General features: G+C 47.7%; 1 protein-coding gene across 3 annotated transcripts in view; it reads left to right on the top strand.

Annotated features, from left to right (window-relative positions):
- Positions 1-25300, top strand: part of slc24a3 (solute carrier family 24 member 3) — a 379752-nt gene that overhangs the window by 258017 nt on the left and 96435 nt on the right. For all 3 annotated transcript variants that reach the window (XM_060831785.1, XM_060831784.1, XM_060831786.1), the window contains one exon: positions 19542-19626. In XM_060831785.1, the coding sequence (XP_060687768.1) occupies positions 19542-19626 (85 nt within the window). The remainder of the gene's footprint in view (positions 1-19541; positions 19627-25300) is intronic.

Here is a 25300-nt window from a genome sequence, read left to right on the forward strand (position 1 = left end):
CAGACTCTGGATCAGTGGTGCTGGAAGAGCACAGCAGTTCAGGCAGCATCCGAGGAGCGGTGAAATCGACGTTTCAGGCAAAAGCCCTTCATCAGGAATAAAGGCAGTGAGCCTGAAGGATGGAGAGATAAGTGAGAGGAGGGTGGGGGTGGGGAGAAAGTAGCATAGAGTACAATAGGTGAGTGGGGGAAGGGATGAAGGTGATAGGTCAGGGAGGAGGGTGGAGTGGATAGGTGGAAAAGGAGATAGGCAGGTAGGACAAGTCCAGACAAGTCATGGGGACAGTGCTGAAGTCTGGAACTAGGATGAGGTGGGGGAAGGGGAAATGAGGGAACTGTTGGAGTCCACATTGATGCCCTGGGGTTGAAGTGTTCCGAGGCGGAAGATGAGGCGTTCTTCCTCTAGGCGTCTGGTGGTGAGGGAGCGGTGGTGAAGGAGGCCCAGGATCTCCATGTCCTCGGCAGAGTGGGAGGGAGGGTTGAAATGTTGGGCCACAGAGCGGTGTGGTTGATTGGTGCGGGTGTCCCAGAGATGTTCCCTAAAGTGCTCTGCGAGGAGGCGCCCAGTCTCCCCAATGTAGAGGAGACTGCATCGGGAGCAACAGATACAATAAATGATATTGGTGGATGTGCAGGTAAAACTTTGATGGATGTGGAAGGCTCCTTTAGGGCCTTGGATGGAGGTGAGGGAGGAGGTGTGGGCGCAGGTTTTACAGTTCCTGTGGTGGCAGGGCAAGGTGCCAGGAAGGGAGGGTGGGTTATTGGACCTGACCAGGTAGTCACGGAGGGAACGGTCTTTGCGGAAAGTGGAAAGGGGTGGGGAGGGAAATATATCCCTGGTGGTGGGGTCTTTTTGGAGGTGGTGGAAATGTCGGCGGATGATTTGGTTTACGTGAAGGTTGGTAGGGTGGAAGGGGTGCACCGGGGGGTTCTATCCTTGTTACGGTTGGAGGGGTGGGGTCTGAGGGCAGAGGTGTGGGATGTGGATGAGATGCGTTGGAGGGTATCTTTAACCACATGGGAAGGGAAATTGCAGTCACCATTTTACAATGAGTATTGAGCCAAAAATGACACCAGCAATGCTACAATACTCTGATAGCAGTACATTTCATCTGATTGTACACCCCATCATCATGACAAATATATTGAATATATTTAAGACTGAGATAGATAGGTTCTTGAGTATCAAGGGTTCAATTCCCGACTCAGGCGACAGACTGTGTGGAGTTTGCACATTCTCCCCGTGTCTGCGTGGGTTTCCTCCGGGTGCTCCGGTTTCCTCCCACAGTCCAAAGATGTGTGGGTCAGGTGAATTAGCCATGCTAAATTGCCCATAGTGTTAGGTAAGGGGTAAGTGTGGGGGTGTGGGTGGGTTGCGCTTTGGCAGGTCGGTGTGGACTTGTTGGGCCGAAGGGCCTGTTTCCACACTGTGGGTAATCTAATCTAAAAGAGGATCAAGGGTTACGGGAGAAGGCAGAAGGATGGAGTTGAGAAATGTATCAGCCATGATTGAATGATGGAGCAGACTCGATGCGCTGAATGGCCTAATTTCTGCTCCTATGTCTTATGGTCCCTGCTTTGGAAAGAGAAGCTCACAGTTTGAATCCCATTCATAACACAGTAAAACCTGTAAATCCTTTGAACATGCTTCAGTGGAGGTGACAGGAGCAGGAGAGATCCCTGGTCAGCCATGTAATGGGAGAATGTTGGAGCCTGTACTGTCACTCTCCACAGCTTCAGACCTCAAGTGAAATTCATGTTGCCAGAACAACTCGGACTCCAATTCAACCCTAACACACCACTATCACATCATATATCCTCAACATATCCAACATTCAGCGCTATTTGTGTAACCTTAGGTGCTGAATCAGTCATATAGCACGGAAATAGGCCCTTCGGTCTAACTAGTCTCAAATTAAATTAGTGCCACTTGCCTGCATTTGGCCCATTTCCTTCCAAAGCTTTCCTACTGGTGTACTTATCCAAATGCCTTTCAAACATTGACATTCTACCTACATCCACGACTTCCTCTGGCAGTTCATTCCTCATACGAACCACCCTCTGTGTAAAAACATTGCCCCTTGTGTCCTTTTCAAAACGTTTTCCTCTCACTTTAAATCTATGCACCCCAGTTTTGAACTCCCTCAACCTAGGGAAAGGACCCTTGCTATTCACCTTATCTGTACCCCTCATGATTTTATAAACCTCGACAAGGACACCCCTCAACCTCTTACGCTCCAGTGGAAAAGGTCCCAGCCTATCCAGCCTCTCCTTATAATTCAAACCTTCCACTCTTGACAACATCCTGGTAAATCTTTCCGGAACCTTTTCCAGTGTTCAAATAATAATATCCAGGCTTGGACTGAACAGCAAGGTAAAAACAATGACTGCAGATCTGGAAATCAGATGCTGGATTAGTGGTGCTGGAAGAGCATAGCAGTTCAGGCAGCATCCAAAGTGCAGCAAAATCGATGTTTCGGACAAAAGCCCTTCATCAGGAGTAAAGGCAGTGAGTCTGAAGGGTGGAGAGATAAGCTAGAGAAGGGTGGGGTTGGGGAGAAAGTAGCATAGAGTACAATGGGTGAGTGGGGGAGGGGATGAAGGTGATAGGTGAGGGAGGAGAGGGTGGAGTGGATAGGTGAAAAAGGAGCTAGGCAGGTCGGACAAGTCATGGGGACAATGCTGAGCTGGAAGTTTGGAACTACGGTGAGATGGGGGAAGGGGAAATGAGGAAACTGTTGAAGTCCACATTGATGCCCTGGGGTTGAAGTGTTCCGAGGCGGAAGATGAGGCGTTCTTCCTCCAGGCGTCTGGTGGTGAGGGAGCGGCGGTAAAGGAGGCCCAGGACCTCCATGTCCTCAGCAGAGTGGAAGGGGGAGTTGAAATGTTGGGCTGTGCTTTTCCAGCACCACTGATCCAGAATTGGACTGAACAGCGACAAGTAACATTCATGCCATACAAGTACCTACCAGTGACCATCTCCAGTAGAAGACAATCTAAACATCGCCCTTTGACATTCAATGGCATTACCATCACTGAATACCACACTGTCACCATCCTAGGGGGTACCGTTGACCAGAAACTGATTTGAACTGGCCAAATAAACACAGTGGCTGCAAGAGCAGATCAGACGCTAGGAATCCTGCAGTGACTCCTCAAAGCCTGTCCATCATCTGCAAGGCATAAGTCAGGAATGAGATAGAGCTGTACCCAATCAGGTGGGGATATTCTGTCAATACTCAAGAAGCTTGGCAACCTCCAGTACAAAGCAGTCTGCTTGATTGATACCATGTCCACAAACATGCATCACTGACAAAGAGTGAACAACATATGAAAAGAACATATGTGGTATAAATCTATTGAAAGCAGAGGAAAAATATGCAGAAGATTTTCGCAAAAAGGCATACAAAATTATGCTACTTCAGATTTCAAACCCTTGCACAGCACTGACTATTTACCACTGAGCTTGATGTGACAAGGCTGGATGCTACATTTAACATTGAAACTCCTGTCACAGCGCCACCTAATTGTGTCACAGCCAAGCAGAACTGCAAGTGTGGATGCTTAACTGTTACATCTTCCATCATAATTTTTTTTAGTGTTTCTAAGGTTTTTTTTAAAAGACTTCACCCTATTTTTTTTCCCTTTTTTTTAACCCCCACACTACCACCTAACTGCAGTAGTGCTTATTTTTTCCCCAGTACCCATGGTGTGTGTGTGCAGGTGTGAGACACAGTGAGAGACACAAGGTGCACAAATCTTTATTTAATTTCCACCACCAGGAAGAAAGGAAACACCCGAGTGGCCTGTGACAAGCAGTGCCCTTCACATCAAAGGGCAATGCTGTGTGATCAAACAGTGAAGGGGAGGGCAGGGACTAAATCAAAATAGAGTTGGAAGGGGAAATGATGCACTCCACTCCCTGCAGCGCCCACCTCTCCCTGAACAACTCCAGGGTGTTGGTGGACACCGCGTGCTCCTTCTTCAAGGACACCCGGGTCCTAATGTAACCGCTGAAGAGGGCCAGGCAGTCGGCCCTAACGACCCCCTCCATGGCCCGCTGCCTGGACCTGTTTATAGCCAGTTTGGCCAGGCCCAGGAACAGACCCACGAGGAGGTCTTCAGAGTTTCTAAGGTTATCAGATCAGCCATAATCTGATTGATTGGTGAAGCAGATTCAATGGGCTGAGTGGCCTACGTGAGCTCCTACATCTTATGCTCTTAACAATTGAGCGTGTGCCAGGAATCCCCGGCCTGTCCCCGCCTCTATGTTTCAGTTGCACCCTAAGAGCCCACAGCAGTGTGTACATATTATGCAGAATTATTTATATAGAACTGAGGCAGAAATCTGTCACCATATTTCAGCTGCTCCAGTGATTTTCAGTGATTTTTATTTTCTTCTGTCTTTTTATAAAAGAATGCAAAGAAACCAAGTCAGACATTGGAAAGCAGAGAAATCTGCAGCCCAAATTGCAATTGACCTTTGAATTAATGACATTCAGTGTTCCCTGAAAGAAACATGCACCTACATTTCAGCAAGAGAGTCAAACATTTTAATTTAAGCAACATAATGTTCTGGCCTTTATTAAAAATCACACCAGCTCTGCCATTCTGTACAGAGCCCCCAGACAAATTGGTGTCTACCCTCCCCCATCGCAGTTAATGGAAAGGTCTTTCTGACTTTTTCCAATTTCTTTAATGTTAATTATGGCCCTGAAATGACGCTGTGTAATTCTTCAAAACAGCCTGAAATAAATATTACTGTATTAGGCTCGCTGGAGTGCTTCAGTGAAACTCAATGCAGGCAGGAGAAATAAAGCATCATCTTCCACTTAGAAATCTAACAGCCTTCAGCACTCAATATCGAGTTGAACAATTTCAGAGCGCAAACACCCTGATTCCTTGTCCTTAACCTACCCCCACACCCCAGGCCCTGTCATGAATGGATTGCCTTCAGTGTAGACAGTCTATCTTCAAACTTGTTATAATCCTCATTATCACCTCTCTTTTTCCCTGGCTGACCATCAACAATCCCTTTGTTTGCCTCACCATTTCTCGCTTTCTGTGGGCTCCCTTCTCTACTTATTTGCTCACTTCTCTCCCACCTTCCCCCCGTCACCCCCAATCCTTGTCATCAGCTTTTCCTTTGCTGCTTTAACTGCTGATGTGGAGGTGCCAGTATTGGACAGGGATGGACAAAGTTAAAAATCGCACAACACCAGGCTATAGTCTCAACAGGTTTATTTGGAAGTACTAGCTTTCGGAGCGCTGCTCCTTCACCTAAGGGCGGCACAGTGGCTCAGTGGTTAGCACTAGCACCACCATCCAAGGTTCAATTCCAGCTGTGGGCAACTGTCTGTGTGGATTTTGCACATTCTCTGCATGGGTTTCCTCCTACAGTCCAAAGATGTGCAGGTTAGATGAATTGGCCATGCTAAATTGTCCAGAGTGTTAGTTGCATCATTCAGAGGGAAATGGGTCTGGGAGGGTTAGTCTTCAGAGGGTCAGTGTGGACTTGTTGCGCTGAAGGGTCTGTTTCCACACTGTAGGGAATAATCTAATCTATAGTTGGGACTATAACCTCGTGTTGTATGATTTTTAACACGAACTGCTAATGAAGAAGTACAACACTCGAACGTTATCTCTGTTTTCCTCTCCACGCTGCAGGCCGACTTGCTGGAGTTTCAGATCTCCAGTCCCTGCAGTTGTTTGTTCGATATGACTGAAATAACTGGGTTAGTGCCTCCAGTAAGACAGCACAGAGAAGATTATCAGGGGAGATGCTGTGCATCCTGATGTAATCCAGCAGCATTAAGCTGTGCCCAGAACTCACTGGGATGTAAGACAATCAGCAGCGCTGTGTGAAAACCAGTGTGCCGTCCATTTTGCTCATCGCTTTTTACAGAAAAACAGCCAAAGCGCCTTGCCCCAGGTTTATCCTTTGCCTACAGATGTATGTCACTTCTCTTTTCCAGCAGCCCTTCAATAGCCAGCAATGTCCTTACTCAGCTCCATAGAGGGACAGTATTTCACAGCTAGGCAATGTTCGTTTAACAGAGTCATACAGCATGGAAAGAGACCCTCTGGCCCAACTCGTCCATGCCCAGGTTCCCAAACTGAACAAATCCCATTTTCTTGCATTTGGCCCCATATCCCTCTAAACCTTTCCTATTTGTGTACCTGTCCAAATTACTTTTAAATGTTATAATTGTACCTTCCATTGGCAGCTCGTTCACACCGTGACGTCGAACAATTCTTCCATCGCCTCCGCCTCCGAGCTTACTTTCACAATCAGGATTCCCGCCCACCTTCCGAGGACCCCTTCGCCCACCTCCAACACACTGCATCCACCTGGACACCCCACACTGGCCTATTACCTGCCCTCGACCTCTTCATTTCCAACTGCCGCCAGGACATTAACCGCCTCAACCTGTCTACCCCCTTCCCCCACTCCAACCTCTCACCCTCACAACATGCAGCCCTCCAATCCCTCTGCTCCAATCCCAACCTCATCATCAAGCCAGCGGATAAAGGGGGCGCAGTGGTAGTCTGGCGCACTGACCTCTACACCGCTGAAGCCAAACGCCAACTCGAGGACACCTCTTCCTACTGCCCCCTCGGCCATGACCCCACCCCCCCATCACCAAACCATCATCTCCCAGACCATACAGAACCTCATCACCTCAGGAGATCTCCCACCCACAGCTTCCAACCTCATAGTCCGGGAACCCCGCACTGCCCGGTTCTACTTCCTTCCCAAGATCCACAAGCCTGATCACCCTGGCCGACCCATTGTCTCAGCATGCTCCTGCCCCACTAAACTCATCTCTACCTATCTCGACACTGTCCTATCCTCCCTAGTCCAGGAACTCCCCACATATGTTTGAGACACCACCCACGCCCTCCACCTCCTCCAAGACTTCCGTTTCCCCGCCCCCAATGCCTCATCTTCACCATGGATATCCAATCTCTCTATACCTCCATCCGCCATGACCAGGGCCTCCAAGCCCTCCGTTTTTTTCCTCTCCAGACGTCCCCAACAGTACCCTTCCATCGACACTCTCTTTTGTTTGGCCGAACTGGTCCTCACCCTTAACAATTTCTCCTTCGAATCCTCCCACTTCCTCCAGACCAAAGGGGTAGCTATGGGCACACGTATGGGCCCCAGCTATGCCTGTCTCTTTGTTGGCTACATAGAACAGTTGATCTTCCATAATTACACCGGCACCACTCCCCACCTCTTCCTCCGCTATATCGATGACTGTATTGGTGCCACCTCGTGCTCCTGCGAGGAGGTTCAGCAATTCATCAACTTCACCAACACAATCCACCCTGACCTTAAATTTACTTGGACCATCTCTGACACCTCCCTCCCCTTCCTGGACCTCTCCATCTCCATTAATGACAACTGACTTGATACTGACATTTTTTACAAACCCACCGACTCCCACAGCTACCTGGATTACACCTCTTCCCACCCTACCTCTTGCAAAAATGCCATCCCATATTCCCAATTCCTCCGCCTCCGCTGTATCTGCTCCCAGGAGGACCAGTTCTACCACAGAACACACCAGATGGCCTCCTTCTTTAGAGACCGCAATATCCCATCCCACATCGTTAAAGATGTCCTCCAACGCATCTCGTCCACATCCCGCACCTTCACCCTCAGACCCCACCCCTCCAACCGTAACAAGGACAGAACCCCCTGGTGCTCACCTTCCACCCTACAAACCTTCTCATAAACCAAACCATCTGCCGACATTTCCGCCACCTTCAAAAAGACCCCACCACCAGGGATATATTTCCCTCCCCACCCCTTTCCGCCTTCCGCAAAGACCATTCCCTCCGTGACTACCTGGTCAGGTCCACGCCCCCCAATAACCCACCCTCCCATCCTGGAACTTTCCCCTGCCACCACAGGAACTGTAAAACCTGTGCCCACACTTCCTCCCTCACCTCTATCCAAGGCCCTAAAGGAGCCTTCCACATCCATCAAAGTTTTATCTGCACATCCACTAATATCATTTATTGTATCCGTTGCTCCCGATGCGGTCTCCTCTACATTGGGGAGACTGGGCGACTCCTAGCAGAGTGCTTTAGGGAACATCTCCGGGACACCCGCACCAATCAACCACACCACCCCGTGGTCCAACATTTCAACTCCCCCTCCCACTCTGCCGAGGACATGGAGATCCTGGGCCTCCTTCACCACCGCTCCCTCACCACCAGACGCCTAGAGGAAGAACGCCTCATCTTCCGCCTCGGAACACTTCAACCCCAGGGCATCAATGTGGACTTCAACAGCTTCCTCATTTCCCCTTCCCCCACCTCACCCCAATTCCAAACTTCCAGGTCAGCACTGTCCCCATGACTTGTCCGGACTTGCCCTACCTGCCTATCTCCTTTTCCACCTATCCACTCCACCCTCTCCTCCCTGACCTATCACCTTCATCCCTTCCCCCACTCGTCCATTTACTCTATGCTACTTTCTCCCCACCCCCACCCTCCTCTAGCTTATCTCTCCATGCTTCCAGCTCACTGCCTTTATTCCTGATGAAGGGCTTTTGCCCAAAATGTGAATTTCGCTCCACTTTGGATGCTGCCTGAACTGCTGTGCTCTTCCAGCACCACTGATCCAGAATCTGGTTTCCAGCATCTGCAGTCATTGTTTTTACCTTTTAGCTCGTTCCATACACACACCACCCTCTGTGCGAAAAAGTTGTCTCTCAGGTCCGTTTTAAATCTTTCCCTTCTCACCTTAAACCTATACCCTCTAGTTTTTGACTCCCTTACTCTGAGGAAAAGACCTTGTCCGTTTATCCTATCCATGCCTCTCATGATTCGTCACATTTCATCCTCCCAACGTTCTAGCCTATCCAGCCTTTCCTTATAACTCAAACCTTCCAGTCTCGGTAGCATTCTTGACAATCTTTTTTGCTAACTTTCTTCCTCTGGCAGGGGTGACCAGAGTTGTATGCAGTACTCCAATGCGGCCTTCCCAATGTCTTGTGCAATTGTGACATGATGTCCCAACTCAATGCTGATGACAAACACCAGTATTTTGAGTGAACTGTCTTAGAATATTCAGTGATGGAAAAGAACACAAAAGGGACCCATGTGCCAGTTAAGGAGATTAAGGTCAGCCAAGTCAGATTGTAGCATTCCTGCCAGGCTCTGCCAGTCTGGGTTGTCTCGATTTGGCGTAACAAGGTTGGCAGATTAAAAATGTAGCTCCAGCTTACTATCCAGAGAGCCCAGGATCAGAGGACATTGTCTCAGAATAAGAGCAGACATTTAAGGTAGAGATGAGGAGGAATTTCTTCTCTTGGAGGGTAGTGAATCTGTGGAATTTCACACCACAATGGGTTGTCATAGAGAGATTCAGCACGGAAACAGTCCCTTTGGTGCAACTCGGCCACATATCCTAAACTAACCTCGTCCCATTTGCCGGTATTTGGCCCCTATCCCTCTAAACCCTTCCTGTTCATGTACCCATCCAGGTGTCTTTTAAATGCTGTAGTTGTACCAGCCTCCACCAGTTCCATGCAAGGCTAGATGGTTAAGTGCTGAGGTACTGCTGAGTGTCAAAGCTGAGATAGACCAATTTTTAATCGATAAGGGGTTCAAAGATTAGGGGCAAAAGGCAGGAGATTGGAGTAGGGCGGCACAGTGGGTCAGTGGTTAGCACTGCTGCCTCACAGTACCAGGGACATGGGTTCAATTCTACCCTCGGGCAACTGTTTATGTGAAGTTTGCACTGGGTTTCCTTCCACAGTCCAAAGGTGTGCAGGTTAGGTGGATTGGCCATGAGAAACAAAATTGCCCTGAAGTGTCCAAGGTTGTGCAGGCTAGATGGGTTAGTCATGGTAAAAACCCCACACAGAGGTGGCGGTGTGGGTCTGGATGGGGTGCTCTTCAGAGGTGCAGGCCAAATCATCTATCTCTGCATTTTTAGGGTTTCTATGGCTATCAGATCAGCCATAATCTGGTTGATTGGTGAAGCAGATTCAATGGGCTGAATGGCCTACCTGAGCTCCTCCATCTTATCATCTTAACGATTGAGCGTGTGCCCGGAATCCCCAGCCTGTCCCTGCCCCTACGTTCCAGGGGCACCCACAGAGCCCACAGTTGTGTGTACATATTAAAATTATTTTAAACCAAACTTATTTTTTAAAAAATTACCCCTTTTCAAACTACCTCCCAAAGAAAATTGTGGAGCCAGCACCTCACGAAGAGTGAAAAATGACAAAGGCGGCAAACAAGGGTCACAGCATGGAGAATGCAAGCTGTGTGTATAAACACAGAAGGGTGTAAACATCTCCAGGACAGACCTTTTGGAGGAGGTGAGGTATAAGCAGGGCAGAGCCAGAATGAAAGGGCCCGCACAACTTGATGGATGAGGACCAAATCAGTTGGAAAGAACAGTTATGCAGTTAATTAGATGTGAAATATTATTTCCCAACCATGACAGGCAGCATTAGAGACCATCCATCAGGGCAAGAGTGTATTACTTGCCTAATTTAATTACATTAATATGGGCCATTGTGCTTTCAAAGCTTTAAAAGATGAAGAGTCGCCTGAAGACTTTATGATTGTTGTTTGTAAATCCTAGCATGATAAGACCCTTTTTGCCAGAATTGACACTGAGAGAATTGATATTCGTGATCTGATCTGAAGGTCACCAGTGAACGGGGATCACATTAAGTTGCATATATTTCACAACACGGAACGTAGTGCATTCAGACTAACAGGGGCTGCACTGGTGTTTATGTTCCGCATATGGAGGTGCCGGTGTTGGACTGGGGTGGACAAAGTTAAAAATCACACAACACCAGGCTATAGTCCAACAGGTTTAATTGGAAGCACACTAGGTTTTGGAGCGCTGCCAACCGCCTGATGAAGGAGCGGCGCCCCGAAAGCTAGTGCTTCCAGTTAAACCTGTTGGACTATAACCTGGTGTTGTGTGATTTTTAACTATGTTTCACATAAGTATCTTTATGCACCACCTGAGCTGACACTGTCAACACATCCTTGTTTTCAGTCTATTTTCGCAGAATTGGCCAATTACTCAAGGCCAATTTCTTACATTGTCCATACTGCTTTCTATAAACCACTGTTCAGTATCCCACTGTTTGTGTTGCTTCCCTTCACTTTAAATGATAACTCAGCTGCTGTTGGCTCTGAGTTCAGCCTGTTGCTAACCTTAAGCATTTCATTTCTGGCATCATAATCTGGTGGGGCTGTAGGTCAATTGAAAAATCAAAATCTGGAATATGTAGTTTATTTTTAACATAAGGATTGACAGAACCAAGGAGGATAGACGGAGTTACATTACAGATCAGGCATGATCTAACTGAAGGGCAGAACAAGATTGTGGGCTCCTCCTGTTCCCATCCTGTTACCAGAATGTTGCTGGAAATGGAAGGTTTGCGTTATAGAGAGAGGCTGGATAGGCTGGGACTTTTCTCACTGGAGTGTAGGAGGTCGAGAGGTGATGTTATTCAAATCATGAGGGGTATAGATAAGATGACTGGCAAATGTCTTTACCTACGCTGGGCGATTTCAAGACTTGGGGAGCATATTTGGATGGTGAGAGGAAAAAGATTTTAAAAGGACATGAGGAGCAATTTTGTTTAACCAGAGATTGGTCCGTATGTGGAACGAGAGGAAGTGGTGGATGGGAATACAGTTACAACATTTAAAAAACATTTGAATAAGTACATGAATAAGAAATGTTTGGGGGGATATGGGCCAAGTGCAGGCAGGTGGGACAAGTTAAATTTGGGATTATAGTTGGCATGGATTGGTTGGACTGAAGGGTCTGTTTCCATGCTGTATGACTCAATTGAGTCTGAAACTTTCTATATTTAATTAAAGATTCAGTCAATGTTCATAACTCAGAACACTGACTATTCGGGTGGTTTACCTTAACAGGTTAGAAATAAGTTCGAATGTTGTGGCCCCAGTATCTTAGACCGAATTAATTTTATTTTCACTTCACAATTTCTTCCCTCCTTGTATTTTAATGTGTGTGTGTGTGCGTGTTCGCGCGCGCATGTGTGTGTGCACGCATGTTGTGTGTTCATGCATGTGTGTGCATGTGTGTGTGCGTGTTCATGCGTGTGCATATGCATGTGTGTGTATGCACGTGTGCATGTGTGTGTGTGTGTGTGTGTTATCATACCACAGCCCACAGCCTTTTCACACACCTAGGTCAGCGTTATAAGTAACCATGTTTTATAAAAGGTTTGTAAGACTGTCATAACCCTGGTCCCCCACACTCCTGTGGGATTAATCCACACAGTGTTGCTGTGGGATGGGATGGGATTCGGAAATCAGAGATCAATGCTTGGTGATCCATATCTGATCATTGAATCGGACAGCGCAAAGGGAGAGCATTTTGCCTATTGCACTAGCACAGCTTGCCTTGGGGGTAATGCAGAATGGGAAATGAATACTGACCTTGACAGTGACACCCACATCCTATGAATGAACACCTCTTTTATTCCCCTGCCTTGTTTCAACCAACCAGCAAATTATTTCCTCTTGCATTAACTTCAATATCCCATTTCAGTTCATTTATTAATTGCAAGGATTCATTTCTTACTCGAGTTTTATTAATATGAGACGAGTTTGGTTTGAATTATAGTTCTTGGCTCAGTGGTAGCACTCAGGTCTGTGATGACACGTTTTGGATAGATGCTGTCACTTCAGTGCTATACTGAGAGATTGACGCACAGTCAGGTGTGGTACAAATCCAAGGTCCTGTCTGCACTCTCAGCTACAACATCCCACAATACTGAACAGGAGTTGGTCATTCAACCCTTCAAGCCCAAACTACCATTCCTTGAGATCATGGCTGACCTGTGGCCTAATCCCATACACCTGCCTTACATCCACAAATCTTTTGTTTTTTTTTGTACAGTTTGTGGAAGAAAGTTCCAAATATCTGCCATCCTTTGTGTGTAGAACTGTCTTTAGTTTCCTGGGCCCTGGACGCTGTCACTCCCACTTTATACCTCCCTGCCTTTCTCACCTCCTTGAAGCTGTTCCAGAAAACCTATCTATTTAACCAACTTTTTGCCTGCCTGTCCCAATATCACTTGACATCATTTGAATTCCTTGATAACTCTTATGTGAGGCACTTAAGGCTGTTTTAGATTAGATTCCCTACAGTATGGAAACAGGCCATTAAGTCCACACCGACCCTCCAGACAGCAACCCACCCCTCCATATTTACCCCTGACTAATGCACCTAACAGTATGGATAATTTAGTATGGCCAATTCACCTGACCTGCACATGTTTGGGCTGTGGGAGGAAACCGGAGCACCCGGAGGAAACCTACGCAGACACGGGGAGAATGTGCAAACTCCACACAGACAGTTGCCCAAGGCAGGAATCAAACCCAAGTCCCTGGTGCTGTGAGGCAGCAGTGCTAACCACTGAGCTACCGTGCTGCCCACTTAATGAAGCAAAAACTGTGGGTGATTAGATTAGATTAGATTACTTACAGTGTGGAAACAGGCCCTTCGGCCCAACAAGTCCACACCGACCCGCCGAAGCGCAACCCACCCATACCCCTACATTTACCCCTTCCTAACACTACGGGCAATTTAGCATGGCCAATTCACCTGACCCGCACATCTTTGTGACTGTGGGAGGAAACCGGAGCACCCGGAGGAAACCCACGCAGACACGGGGAGAACGTGCAAACTCCACACAGACAGTCACCTGAGTTGGGAATTGAACCCGGGTCTCAGGCGCTGAGAGGCAGCAGTGCTAACCACTGTGCCACCGTGCTGGAAATCTGAAACAAAAACAGAAAGTGCTAGAGAAATTCAGCAGGTCTGAAGTGAGAAAAGCAGAGTTAACATTTCGGGTCAGGTTCTGAAGGACCATCACTGGACTTAATGTCAACTGTTTTTCTTTCTATCGATGCTGTCAGGCAGACGTATTATCAGGAGGTGATCAATAAATACAAGTTACATTTATGGAACCATACTATTGTGTGCGGGTGACTGCATTCTCCTACACGTAAACTGTGTTTCCAGGATAAAAGTATTTAATTAGCTTGAAGCCCCTTGGCTCACAGGAATGTGGAAGGCCTGATGTACAGAAATGCAGCATTTTTGACCTCCTGACACAAGATGTCACCGATTCGCAAAACCAATCTTATTTCACTGAACCTGTTTCCAAATCTGTCAGGCACACCGCTGGCAGGAAAAGGATATTTTTATTTCAACTTTAACTGGGAGTCTCATGGCACAGTGGTAGTATCCCCGCCTCTGAGCTAGGAGTTCCATGTTCAAGTACCACCCATTCAAGAGGTGTAAACTAACACTTCTGAACAGGTTGATCAGGAAAATACACATGTAACTAACATCACTGAACTAATGATTGAGGAAAATGACTAGATATTCCATTCAAGAACAATATCCAAGGACATACTGTGACTACAGGTGCTCCTGTGGCACAGTGGTAATGTCCCTACTTCTTGACTTTATTTCATTTACCTCTTCATGAAGAGCTCAGTTGCAGCAAAGACATCGGTGGCAGCAAGTGAGCCCGACAGCAAGGACTAGAGTGGGCCCAGCAGAGCAGGGACTGGAGTACACCTGGCAGAACATGGACTAGATTAGGCCCAGCAGCACAGACTGGAATGGGCCTGGTAGCCGAGACTACAGTGGACGTGGCAGCACGGACTGTAGTGGGCCCGGCAGAGTAGGGACTGGAGTGGCCCCAGCAGCACGGACTAGAGTGGGCCCGGCAGTGCAGGGACTGGAGTGGGTCCAGCAGCACAGACTGGAGTGGGCCCGGCAGTGCAGGGACTGGAGTGGACCCGGCAGTGCAGGGACTGGAGTGGACCCGGCAGTGCAGGGACTGGAGTGGGCCCAGCAGCACGGACTGGAGTGGGCCCGGCAGTGCAGGGACTGGAGTGGGCCCAGCAGCACAGACTGGAGTGGGCCCGCTAGCAAGGGCTGGAGTGGACCCGGCAGAGCAGGGACTGGAGTGGACCCGGCAGTGCTGGGACTGGAGTGGACCCGGCAGTGCTGGGACTGGAGTGGACCCGGCAGTGCAGGGACTGGAGTGGGCCCGGCAGTGCTGGGACTGGAGTGGACCCGGCAGTGCAGGGACTGGAGTGGGCCCAGCAGCACGGACTGGAGTGGGCCCGGCAGTGCAGGGACTGGAGTGGGCCCGGCAGTGCAGGGACTGGAGTGGACCTGGCAGAGTGCGGACTGGAGTGGGCCCAGCAGTGCAGGGACTGGAGTGGACCTGGCAGAGCGCGGACTGGAGTGGGCCCAGCAGCACGGACTGGAGTGAGCCCGGCGGAGCACGGACTGGAGTGGACCTGGCAGAGTAGGGACTGGAGTGAGCCCAGCAGAGCATGGACTAGAGTGGGCACGGCAGAGCACAGACTGGTGTCGACCTGGCAGAACATGGACTGGATTAGGCCCAGCAGCACAGTCTGGAGTGGACCTGGCAGAGTGTGGACTGGAGTGGACGTGGCAGCACGGACTGTAGTGGGCCCGGCAGAGCAGGGACTGGAGTAGGCCCGGCAGAACATGGACTGGAGTGGGCCCAGCAGCATGGACTGGAGTGGGCCCGGCAGAACACGGACTGGAGTAGGCCCGGCAGAACATGGACTGGAGTGGGCCCAGCAGCATGGACTGGAGTGGGCCCGGCAGAGCACGGACTGGAGTGGGCCCGGCGGAGCACGGACTGGAGTGGGCCCGGCAGAGCAGGGACTGGAGTGGGCCCGGCAGAACACAGACTGGAGTGGGCCTGGCAGAACACGGACTGCAGTGGGCCCGGCAGAACACAGACTGCAGTGGGCCCGGCAGCACAGGACTGGAGTAGGTGGCAGAGCGTGGACTGGAGTAGGTCCTGCAGCGTGGATTGGAATGGCCCCCGTGGCATGAACTGGAGTGGGGCCGGCAGCACGAACTGGAGTGAGCCCCGCACCATGAACTGGAGTGGGCCCGGCAGGGGTGACTGGAGTGCGATCAGTAGGAGGTATTGGAGTTTGCTTGGCCACGGGGACTGGAGTGGGCTTGGCATTTCAAACCTGTGGCAGCAAAGCCAGAGGTGAGTTCAGGTTCTCGGCAGCTTCTGCATTGTCAAGGTGGTCCCAGTGCCGACTCATGGCTGCTGCGGTGGAGACGGGTTTGGATTCCCGGCAATGTCTATGCCAGCGCTGTTTCATGGATGTGGCGGTGGCATGAGTTTGCACTCACGACAAGACCTGGCATCATTAGCACGTGGCTGCATCAGTGTGATGGGCCTGAAATGGACTCATGGTGGCAGTGGAATTGAGTTTGGGGCCAGTCCGGTACCCGGCAGCATTCACAGTGTCTGCATTGGCGACGCCCACTGAGAATTCAGCAGCAAGGGTGACAGTGGAGGTGTGATCATGCCAAAGAGGGGGCAACGTTTGTTTCTGTGGCAGTGGGGACTCGTATTGGCCTCCTGAACCATGGCCCGTGGATAAGCACTTAGCAAGAAGGACTGTGAAGTTGGACTCATTTTTCAGCTTTTATATTCTGTGTTTTCATAGATTCCCTGCAGTGTGGAAACTGGCCCTTTGGCCCAACAAGTCCACACCAACTCTCCCAAAAGTAACCCACCCAGACCCATTCCCCTACATTTACCCCTGACTAATGCTCCCCTAACCTACACATCCTGGACTCTGTAGTCAATTCACCTGGCCTGCACATCTTTCGAGTGTGGGAGCAAACCTGATCAAACCAGCACAAACATGGGGAGAATGTGTAAATTCCACACAGACAATCGCCCAAGGCAGGAACTGAACCCGGGTCCCTGGCGCTGTGAGGCAGCAATGCTAACCACTGAGCCATTGTGCTGTTTTGTTTTTTTTTCCCCTGTGTCTTAAGAGATTGGCCACACTCTACAACACTTTTCAGTGTATGCTGCAACAAGATACACATGGCAATAAATAAACCAAATCAAATCTTGGCTAAGAGATCAGGTTCAACTCACTTGTGCTCTGGAGGTGAATCTCTGAACAGGTTAATTAGAAAATATTTTCCAACCTTGAGTGCAGGGTTGTTGTGCTGCAGTGTTTTTGTCCATATCTCTGAGCCAGGAGACCTGGGTTCAGTTCCCATCTGTTGCGGACATGTGTTATAACAGGTTATTTAGAAAGTGGATTAATGAGTCTATTAATGAATTTGGAAATGTGAGCACGCTGCCTGGATCTCAGTCCAGCTCCAACTGAGGGGGTAAAAGGTTACCACACTCCGTCTGTATGGACCGTACGTCTCGGTGGAATTTAATTGGACAATCCCAAACGAATGACTCAATGTTTATTAATACAGGAGAAAGTGAGGACTGCAGATGCTGGAAATCAGAGCTGAAAAACATGTTGCTGGAAAAGTGCAGCAGGTCAGGCAGCATCCAAGGAGCAGGAGAATCGACGTTTCGGGCATGAGCCCTTCTTCAGGAATGTTTATTAATACAAACAAGTTATGATTTTCTGTGTGTTAAACTTAAATATTGTGAACATGGTGTTACCCCCAACATTTCCTGAAACTTCACAACTCTCACTTCATTGCATTATCACTCGTCAAGTAAATAGGAAAATAAGTTTAACAGAGAGCTGAGGGTTTAGCAATTAAATAAAACCTGAGGAATCTTACTTTGCACTAATTTTTTTTATTCATTCATGGGATGTGGACATCACTGAGTAGGCTAGCATTTATTGCCCATCCCTAATTCCCCAGATGGCAGTTAAAAGACAGTCACATTGCCGGAAGAGGTAAGGATGACAGTTTGCCTCCCTAAGGAATATTAGTGAACCAGATGGATTTTTCTGACAATTGACAATGGATTCATGGTCATTATTAGTTCCAGATTTTTAAAATCCAAACCTAATTGACTGACTGCTTTTATTATTTGGATTACAACAATTATTTGCATTTATATGGAACCTTCACAGATGCATTATGAAAAATATGTGAAATCAAGCCATTTTTGGAGAGATTAGATTGGATGGCCAAAGGTTTGGTCAAAGGTAGGTTGTTAAGGAGGTGAGGGAGGAGCAGGAGAAGTGGAGGTCTGAAAATTCCAGTGCTTCGGGCCCAGGTAGCTGAGGACAGGACCATCAATGATGGAGTGACTAATATTGGAAGTGTTCAAGAGATCCCAATTACAGAAATGTTGATATCTCTGAGGTTTATGGAAAGTAGAATGTGGGAGACTAACACTTGGAATAGTTAAGTCTTGAGATGACAAAGACATGGATGTGGACTTTAGCAGAAGAGCAGAGACAGAATTAAACTCATAGTTAGAGGTGGAACAGGACACTAATCACAGAGCTGAGTGTGACACCGGGCTTACCAACAGGCTTCTTCAGCCTGAAATAGTGTTGCAGAGAGGGATGGAATTGATGGTGAGGGAGTGGAGTGTGTGACAGGAACCAAAGGCAATGGCCTTCGGCCTTCCCAACACTGAATTGAGGAAAGTTCTGCTGGATATCAGATGAGCAGTCTGACAATTTAGAGTTAGTGGAGAGGTCAAGAGAGGGGGTGTTGAGGGTGTAGTCAGATCCTCAGGAGATGTCAAAGGTATTGGTGTAAGAACAGGAGGTGACTTTACGAGGACTGACTGTGCTTGTCCTGCCCACTGTAATATGGGAGACAGGTTGGGGATGAGTAGAAAGGAGATGCTTCGTTTTACTGCTCACCCTCCGCCTTCAAATATACCTGTGGAAGCAGCCATAAAACCCATGCAAAAAGGAGGTTCCCATGAAAAGTCTAAAGACGTTAACTTGGTTTGTCTCTCTGCACAGATATTGTGAGATGTGCTGAGTTACTCCAGTTTTTATTTCGGATCTTCAGCATCGGCAGTATTTTGTTTTTCGCTCTTGTTGAGCAAGGTAACTGTTTGGTTTCTGTTGCATTCTGAAAAAATACATTGCTCCTTTTTCAGAGGTTGGCAGTTGTTTTCAGGGTCCGCTTGGTTAAATCATTGTGGACAGATTGTTGAATTTATCAGGGAACTCAGCACTTGGATTGCTTGGAGCAACACTATTAACCCACGAGACATGATTCCTCTCCAGCTGTTAGGCAGGATAAACGCCTTTGTCTCATTACTAGGCATTAAAACAAATCTCAAAGAGACTTGTTTCCCATTTGTTTGACACAGTCTGCAAGTTGTATCACCCCCATGTGAAATCGTCATAATGACATTAAGTAGCCTCTTCCATGTCCCTGGAATTTTAAAGAACTGTTTGACGATGCATTTTCTTTCCTGGCATTATCCCTTGAAGCAACCTTTTGCTACAGCTTCTAATGAATTCACATCAAAAAACACAGATCCAGCCATATTTACATCTGGCTCAAAAAGAAAACATCCAGTGCTAGTATTACAAGTGGGATTGTGGAAGGAGATTAAATTAGGAATATGGACCGAGTGCCAGGTCAGAATAATGAGCATCAGTTCAGGCTGGGTAAACGCTATTGGTAATTGTCATGGTGATGCCTGACCATGATTGTTTCTTACTGTGCTTTCTCTTCTGCAGCGCCTACACCTCAGTGAAGACGTGGCCGGAGCTACATTCATGGCAGCTGGAAGCTCAGCCCCTGAGCTCTTCACCTCCATCATAGGTAACTCAGTGAAGTCAACTGTAAGAAAGCAAAGCTGCACTTTGTTATTCCTGATTTGTTCATCCCTGTCTTGTTCGTCATTTCTCCAACAAAATTGTTTTGACGCTAGTTTTTTGTTTGCAGAAATGCCATTTTGCATGTGGCTTCATTTTCTTGGATAGGCTCATGGAGGATAATACAATGTAGGCCACATAGGTTAGTCTGATCTTAGAGTAAGATAAACAGCCGGCATAACATCGAGGACCAAACGGCCTGTACTGTGCTGTACTGTTCTATGTTCTGTTTTTAAAGCATAATAACAAAATCTTGAGACGTGAGATCTCGAGGTTATCTAAATCTTTGCTGGTGTTCCACAAGAAGCCTTTGAGAATTAGGCGACTCTTACTAAAGTGTTCTTCTAGAACCCAGAACTCTCTCAATATCGTAGGGCAGTTATTGCACGGGATGTCATTCCTCTTTGTTCTTGTCTGTGCCAGCTGTCTATAAGACCAATTCACTTGATCTACTCCCCTACCTTTATTCCCAAGGTATTGCTCGTTTATTCCGATAATTATCCAACTTTGTTTTGAAAGTTGGAATTGAATCTTCCTTCTCCTGACAACTTGTTGGGTTTTTTAAAACTAAGATTTTACCTCTCATCACCTTTATTTCTTTTGCTAATCCATGGGATACGTGGGAACACCACTGCCTGCAAATTTCCCCCAAGCCGCACCCCACCCAGACTTGGAAATATAATGCCGGTCCTTTACTGTTTCTGGGTCAAAGAGCTGGAAATCCACCTGAAACAGCATTGTGGGTCTTACCTACAGGAAATGGACTGCAGGGGTATAAGAAACCAGCTCGCCACCACCTTCTCAAGGGTAACTGGGGAGCGGGGAATAAATGCTGGCCCAGCTAGCAACACCCATGTTGTATGAGTGAATAAAAACGATCCTATATTGGTGTTGACATCAACAGTGCAGGTTCAATTCCTGATGAAAACCCAGCCTTTTCAACATCGCACCCTCACCTGATTCATGGGAATCTTCAAGTTAAAGTGATCACCAATCATCTCTCTCAAATGAGAAAGCAGCTTATGGTCCTCTGGGGCTGTGGTGATGTTCCATTTAAGTGTCCTCTGGATCTACATCCTTCCACTAATGGGAATGATTCTAGAGTCATACAATACGGGAACAGACTCTTCGGTCCAACTCATTCATGCCAACCAAGTTCCCCAGTCTGAGCTAGTCCCACTTACCTGTATTTGGCCCATATCCCCCTAAACCTTTCCTATTCTTGTATCTGTCCATATGTCTTTCTAGTGTTGTTGCTATATCTGCATCTACCATTTTATCTGGCAGTTCATTCCACATACACTCTCTGTGTAAAACATTCACCCCTCAGGTCCTTTTTAAATGTTTCTCCTCTCACCTTAAAAGTATGCCCCCTAGTTTTGAACTCGCCTACCTTAGGGAAAAGACCTTGGCTGGTCACGTTATCGATGCGCCTCATGATTTTATAAACCTCTATAAGGTCACCGCTCAACCTCCCATGCTTCAGCGGAAAAATTCCCAGCTTATCCAGCCTCTCTTTATAACTCAAACCTTCACTCCTGGCAATATCTTAGGAATTGCAACGTTTAAAAGACATTTGGATAAGAACATGAATGGAAAAGGTTCAGAGAGATATGGACAAGGAGCAGAAAATGTGTTGCTGGAAAAGCGCAGCAGTTCAGGCAGCATCCAAGGAGCAGGAGAATCGACGTTTCGGGCATGAGCCCTTGTTCAGGAATGAGGAAAGTGTGAGGACACACTTTCCTCATTCCTGAAGAAGGGCTCATGCCCGAAACATCGATTCTCCTGCTCCTTGGACGCTGCCTGAACTGCTGCGCTTTTCCAACAACACATTTTCAGCTCTGATCTCCAGCATCTGCTGTCCTCACTTTCTCCATGGACAAGGAGCAGGCAGGTGGAACTAGTTTAGTTTGGGATTACATTCGGCATGGACTAGTTGGACCAAAGGGTTTGTCTCCGTGCTGTATGACTCTATGAATCCTCTCCAATTTAATAATGTCCTTCCTATAGCAGATAAATGTACGCGGTAATCCAAACGTGGCCTCACCAACATCCTGCAGAACTTCAACATGACGTCTTAACTCTTATATTCAGTGGTCTGAGCGATGAGGGCAATTGTGTTAAACACCTTCTTAACCACCCTGTCTACCTGCAACGCAACTTGCAAAGAATGACTTACCTAAACCCCTTGGTCTCTCTATTTGACTACCAAGGGCCCTACCATCAAATATATAAGCCCTGCTCTTGTTTGTTTATCAAAATGCATTATTACACATTTATCCAAATTAAATTCCATCTGCCATTCCTCAGCCCATTGGCCCATTGATCAAGATCCTTTGTAATCTTAGATAACCTCTTTCACTGTCAATGATACAGTGACAAATAACAGTGGACCCAGCACCAATGCCTGAAGAACACCACTGGTCAAAGGCTACTAGTCTGAAAATCAACCCTCAACCACCATCCTCTAACAAAGCTAATTTTGTATACATTGGCAAGCTCTTCCTGACTCCGATGTGATATAATTTTACTGATGAGTCTACCATGTGGAATCTTGTCAGAGACTTCTCTAGAATCTATGTAGATAACATCTACCACTCTGCCCTCATCTATCCTTTCGGTTACATCCTCAAAAAGCTCAATCAGGTTTGTGAGACGCAATTTCCCACACACAAAGCCATGCTGATTATCCCTAATCAGTCCTTGCCCCTCCAAAGGCATGTAAAACCTATCTCCCAGAATCATCTCCAACAACGTACCCAACAGACTCACTGGTCTGTAGTTCCCAGGGTCCTCCCTACAGCCTTTCTTAAATAAAGGCAAAATATTAGCCACCCTCCAGTCCTCTAGCACCTCACCCGTGACTATAGATGATACAAATATCTTTGCTGGAGGCCTGCAATTCCATCCCTAACTTTCCACAATATACACCAGATCCGATCCTAGAGATTTATCCACCTTTTAAGACTTCCAGCACCCCGTCTTATGTAATGTGAACTGTATTCAAGACATCAATATTTATTTTCCTGTGTTGCCTAGCTTCTATGTCTTTCTCCACAGTAAAAACCGACATGAGGTATGTATTTCGTATCTCCCTCATCTCCCTATTGACATCTCTCTCCAAATTCCTCGAAGCTTTGAACATCTGCTCCTTTCGATCTTCTGTTCCCTAACGAGAACAGTCCAGTTTTTAACATCAACCTGTGTAACTCAAGTCCCTCATTGTCATCAATCCTTTCCTCACCCCCACTGCAACATATTGTCCAAAAAGTGTGATGCACAAAATTGGACACATTATTCCTGTCAAGGCTAATCCAGTGATTTATAAGCATTCACCGTAATATGCTTTGGATTCTGTTCTGCCATTTATGAAGCCCAGGATCTGGGTGGCTTTTTAACAACTTTCTTAACCTGTCCTGCCACTTACAAATAACTTCTGCACCCCCCAGATTCCTCCATGTCTGCACCCCATTTTAGAATTCTCTCCATTGCCTCGCCTCATTCCTTCCACCAAAATGTGTCACTTCACATTTCTTTGTCATAGAATCTCTACGGTGTGGAAGCAGGCCATTCGGCCCATTGAGCTGAAACTGACCCTCCAAAAAGTATCCCATCCATCCCACCCCTGCTGTATTTCTTATTGCTAACCCACCTAGCTTGCAGAACCCTGGCCTGAATGGGCAATTTAGCTTGGCCAATCCAGCTAACCTGCACATTTTCGCACTGTGGGAGGAAACAGGGGCTCACCCACACGGACACAGAGAGAATGTGCAAACAGACAGTCACCCAAGGCTAGAATTGAACCCAGATTCCTGGTGCTGCAGTACTAACCACGGAGACACCGCGCTGCCAGTCATCTGCTACAATCAGTCATTGTACCAGCCTGCCTTAGTCTCTTGAAGTCCATCACTGTCCTCTTCACTGTATACTGTACTCTCAAGTTCTGTGCCATGAGCACATTTTGAAATGGTGCCCTACACACCCCCAAGTCTATGTCACTAATTCAGGTATTGAATATTATTATTCACATAGGTAAAGCAATGGTCCTAATACCAACCCTGGTGATTCTCACTGTACACACTATACCAGTCTGAAAAACAGTTGTTCACAGCTACTCACATGCCCTGTCACTCAGCCAACTATGCATCCACATTGCCACTGTTCCTGCCAAGTCACAGGCTTTACATAGAAACATTGAAAATAGGAACAGGAGTAGGCCATTCGGCCCTTCAAGCCTGCTCTGCCATTCGATATGATGGTGGCTTGTCATCAACTTAATGTTGTGTTTCTTTCCTCAGATCCCTAAGATCTTGATCCTTTTAACCAGGAGAACTATAACAAACTGCTTCTGGAAAACTTCAAATGTTGTGACCTTAACTGCTTTGTGTGGCAGAGAATTCCCCAGGCTCACCACTCTCTGGGTGAAGAAATCTGTCCTCATCTCAGTCCTGGATGACCTTCCCGATATCCTTAGACTGTCTGCCCTGGTCATTAGGAACACCTTTCCGGCATTTACGGGGCCTAGTCCTTTGAGAACTTTATAGGTTTCTATGAGAATGCCCCATTATTATTCGAATGTAGTCTGAACCAATCCAATCTCTCTTCTTATGTCAGTCATGCCATCCTAGGCATCAGTCTGGTAAGCCTTTGTTTATTCCCTCTATAACTGAAAATGTGTTGCTGGAAAAGCGCAGCAAATCAAGCAGCATCCATGGAGCAGGAGAATTGACATTTCGGGCATGAGCCCTTCTTCAGGAATGAGGAAAGTGTACCCAGCAGGCTAAGATAAAAGGTAGGGAGGAGGGACTTGGGGGAGGGGCGTTGGAAATGCGATAGGTGGAAGGAGGTCAAGTGAGGGTAATAGGCTGGAGTGGGGGTGGGGGCGGAGAGGTCAGGAAGAAGATTGCAGGTTAGGAAGGCGGTGCTGAGTTTGAGGGTTGGGACTGAGACAAGGTGGGGGGAGGGGAAATGAGGAAACTGGAGAAATCTGAGTTCATCCCTTGTGGTTGGAGGGTTCCTAGGCGGAAAATGAGGCGCTCTTCCTCCAGCCGTCGTGTTGTTATGGTCTGGCGATGGAGGAGTCCAAGGACCTGCAAGTCCTTGGTGGAGTGGGAGGGGGAGTTGAAGTCCTTGCAGGTCCTTGGACTCCTCCATTGCCAGACCATAGCAACACAACGGCTGGAGGAAGAGCGCCTCATCTTCCGCCTAGGAACACTCCAACCACAAGGGATGAACTCAGATTTCTCTAGTTTCCTCATTTCCCCTCCCCCCACCTTATCTCAGTCAAATCCCTCGAACTCAGCACCGCCCTCCTAACCTGCAATCTTCTTCCTGACCTCTCCGCCCCCACCCCCACTCCGGCCTATCACCCTCACCTTGACCTCCTTCCACCTATCCCGCCTCCATCGCCCCTCCCCCAAGTCCCTCCTCCCTACCTTTTATCTTAGCCTGCTGGGCACACTTTCCTCATTCCTGAAGAAGGGCTCATGCCCAAAACATTGATTCTCCTGCTCCTTGGATGCTGCCTGACCTGCTGCGCTTTTCCAGCAACACATTTTCAGCTCTGATCTCCAGCATCTGCAGTCCTCACTTTCTCCTCGAAGATTATTCCCTCCATAGCC

This window comes from Hemiscyllium ocellatum, chromosome 10 (assembly GCF_020745735.1).
Source record: "Hemiscyllium ocellatum isolate sHemOce1 chromosome 10, sHemOce1.pat.X.cur, whole genome shotgun sequence".
NCBI classification, from domain to species: domain Eukaryota; kingdom Metazoa; phylum Chordata; class Chondrichthyes; order Orectolobiformes; family Hemiscylliidae; genus Hemiscyllium; species Hemiscyllium ocellatum.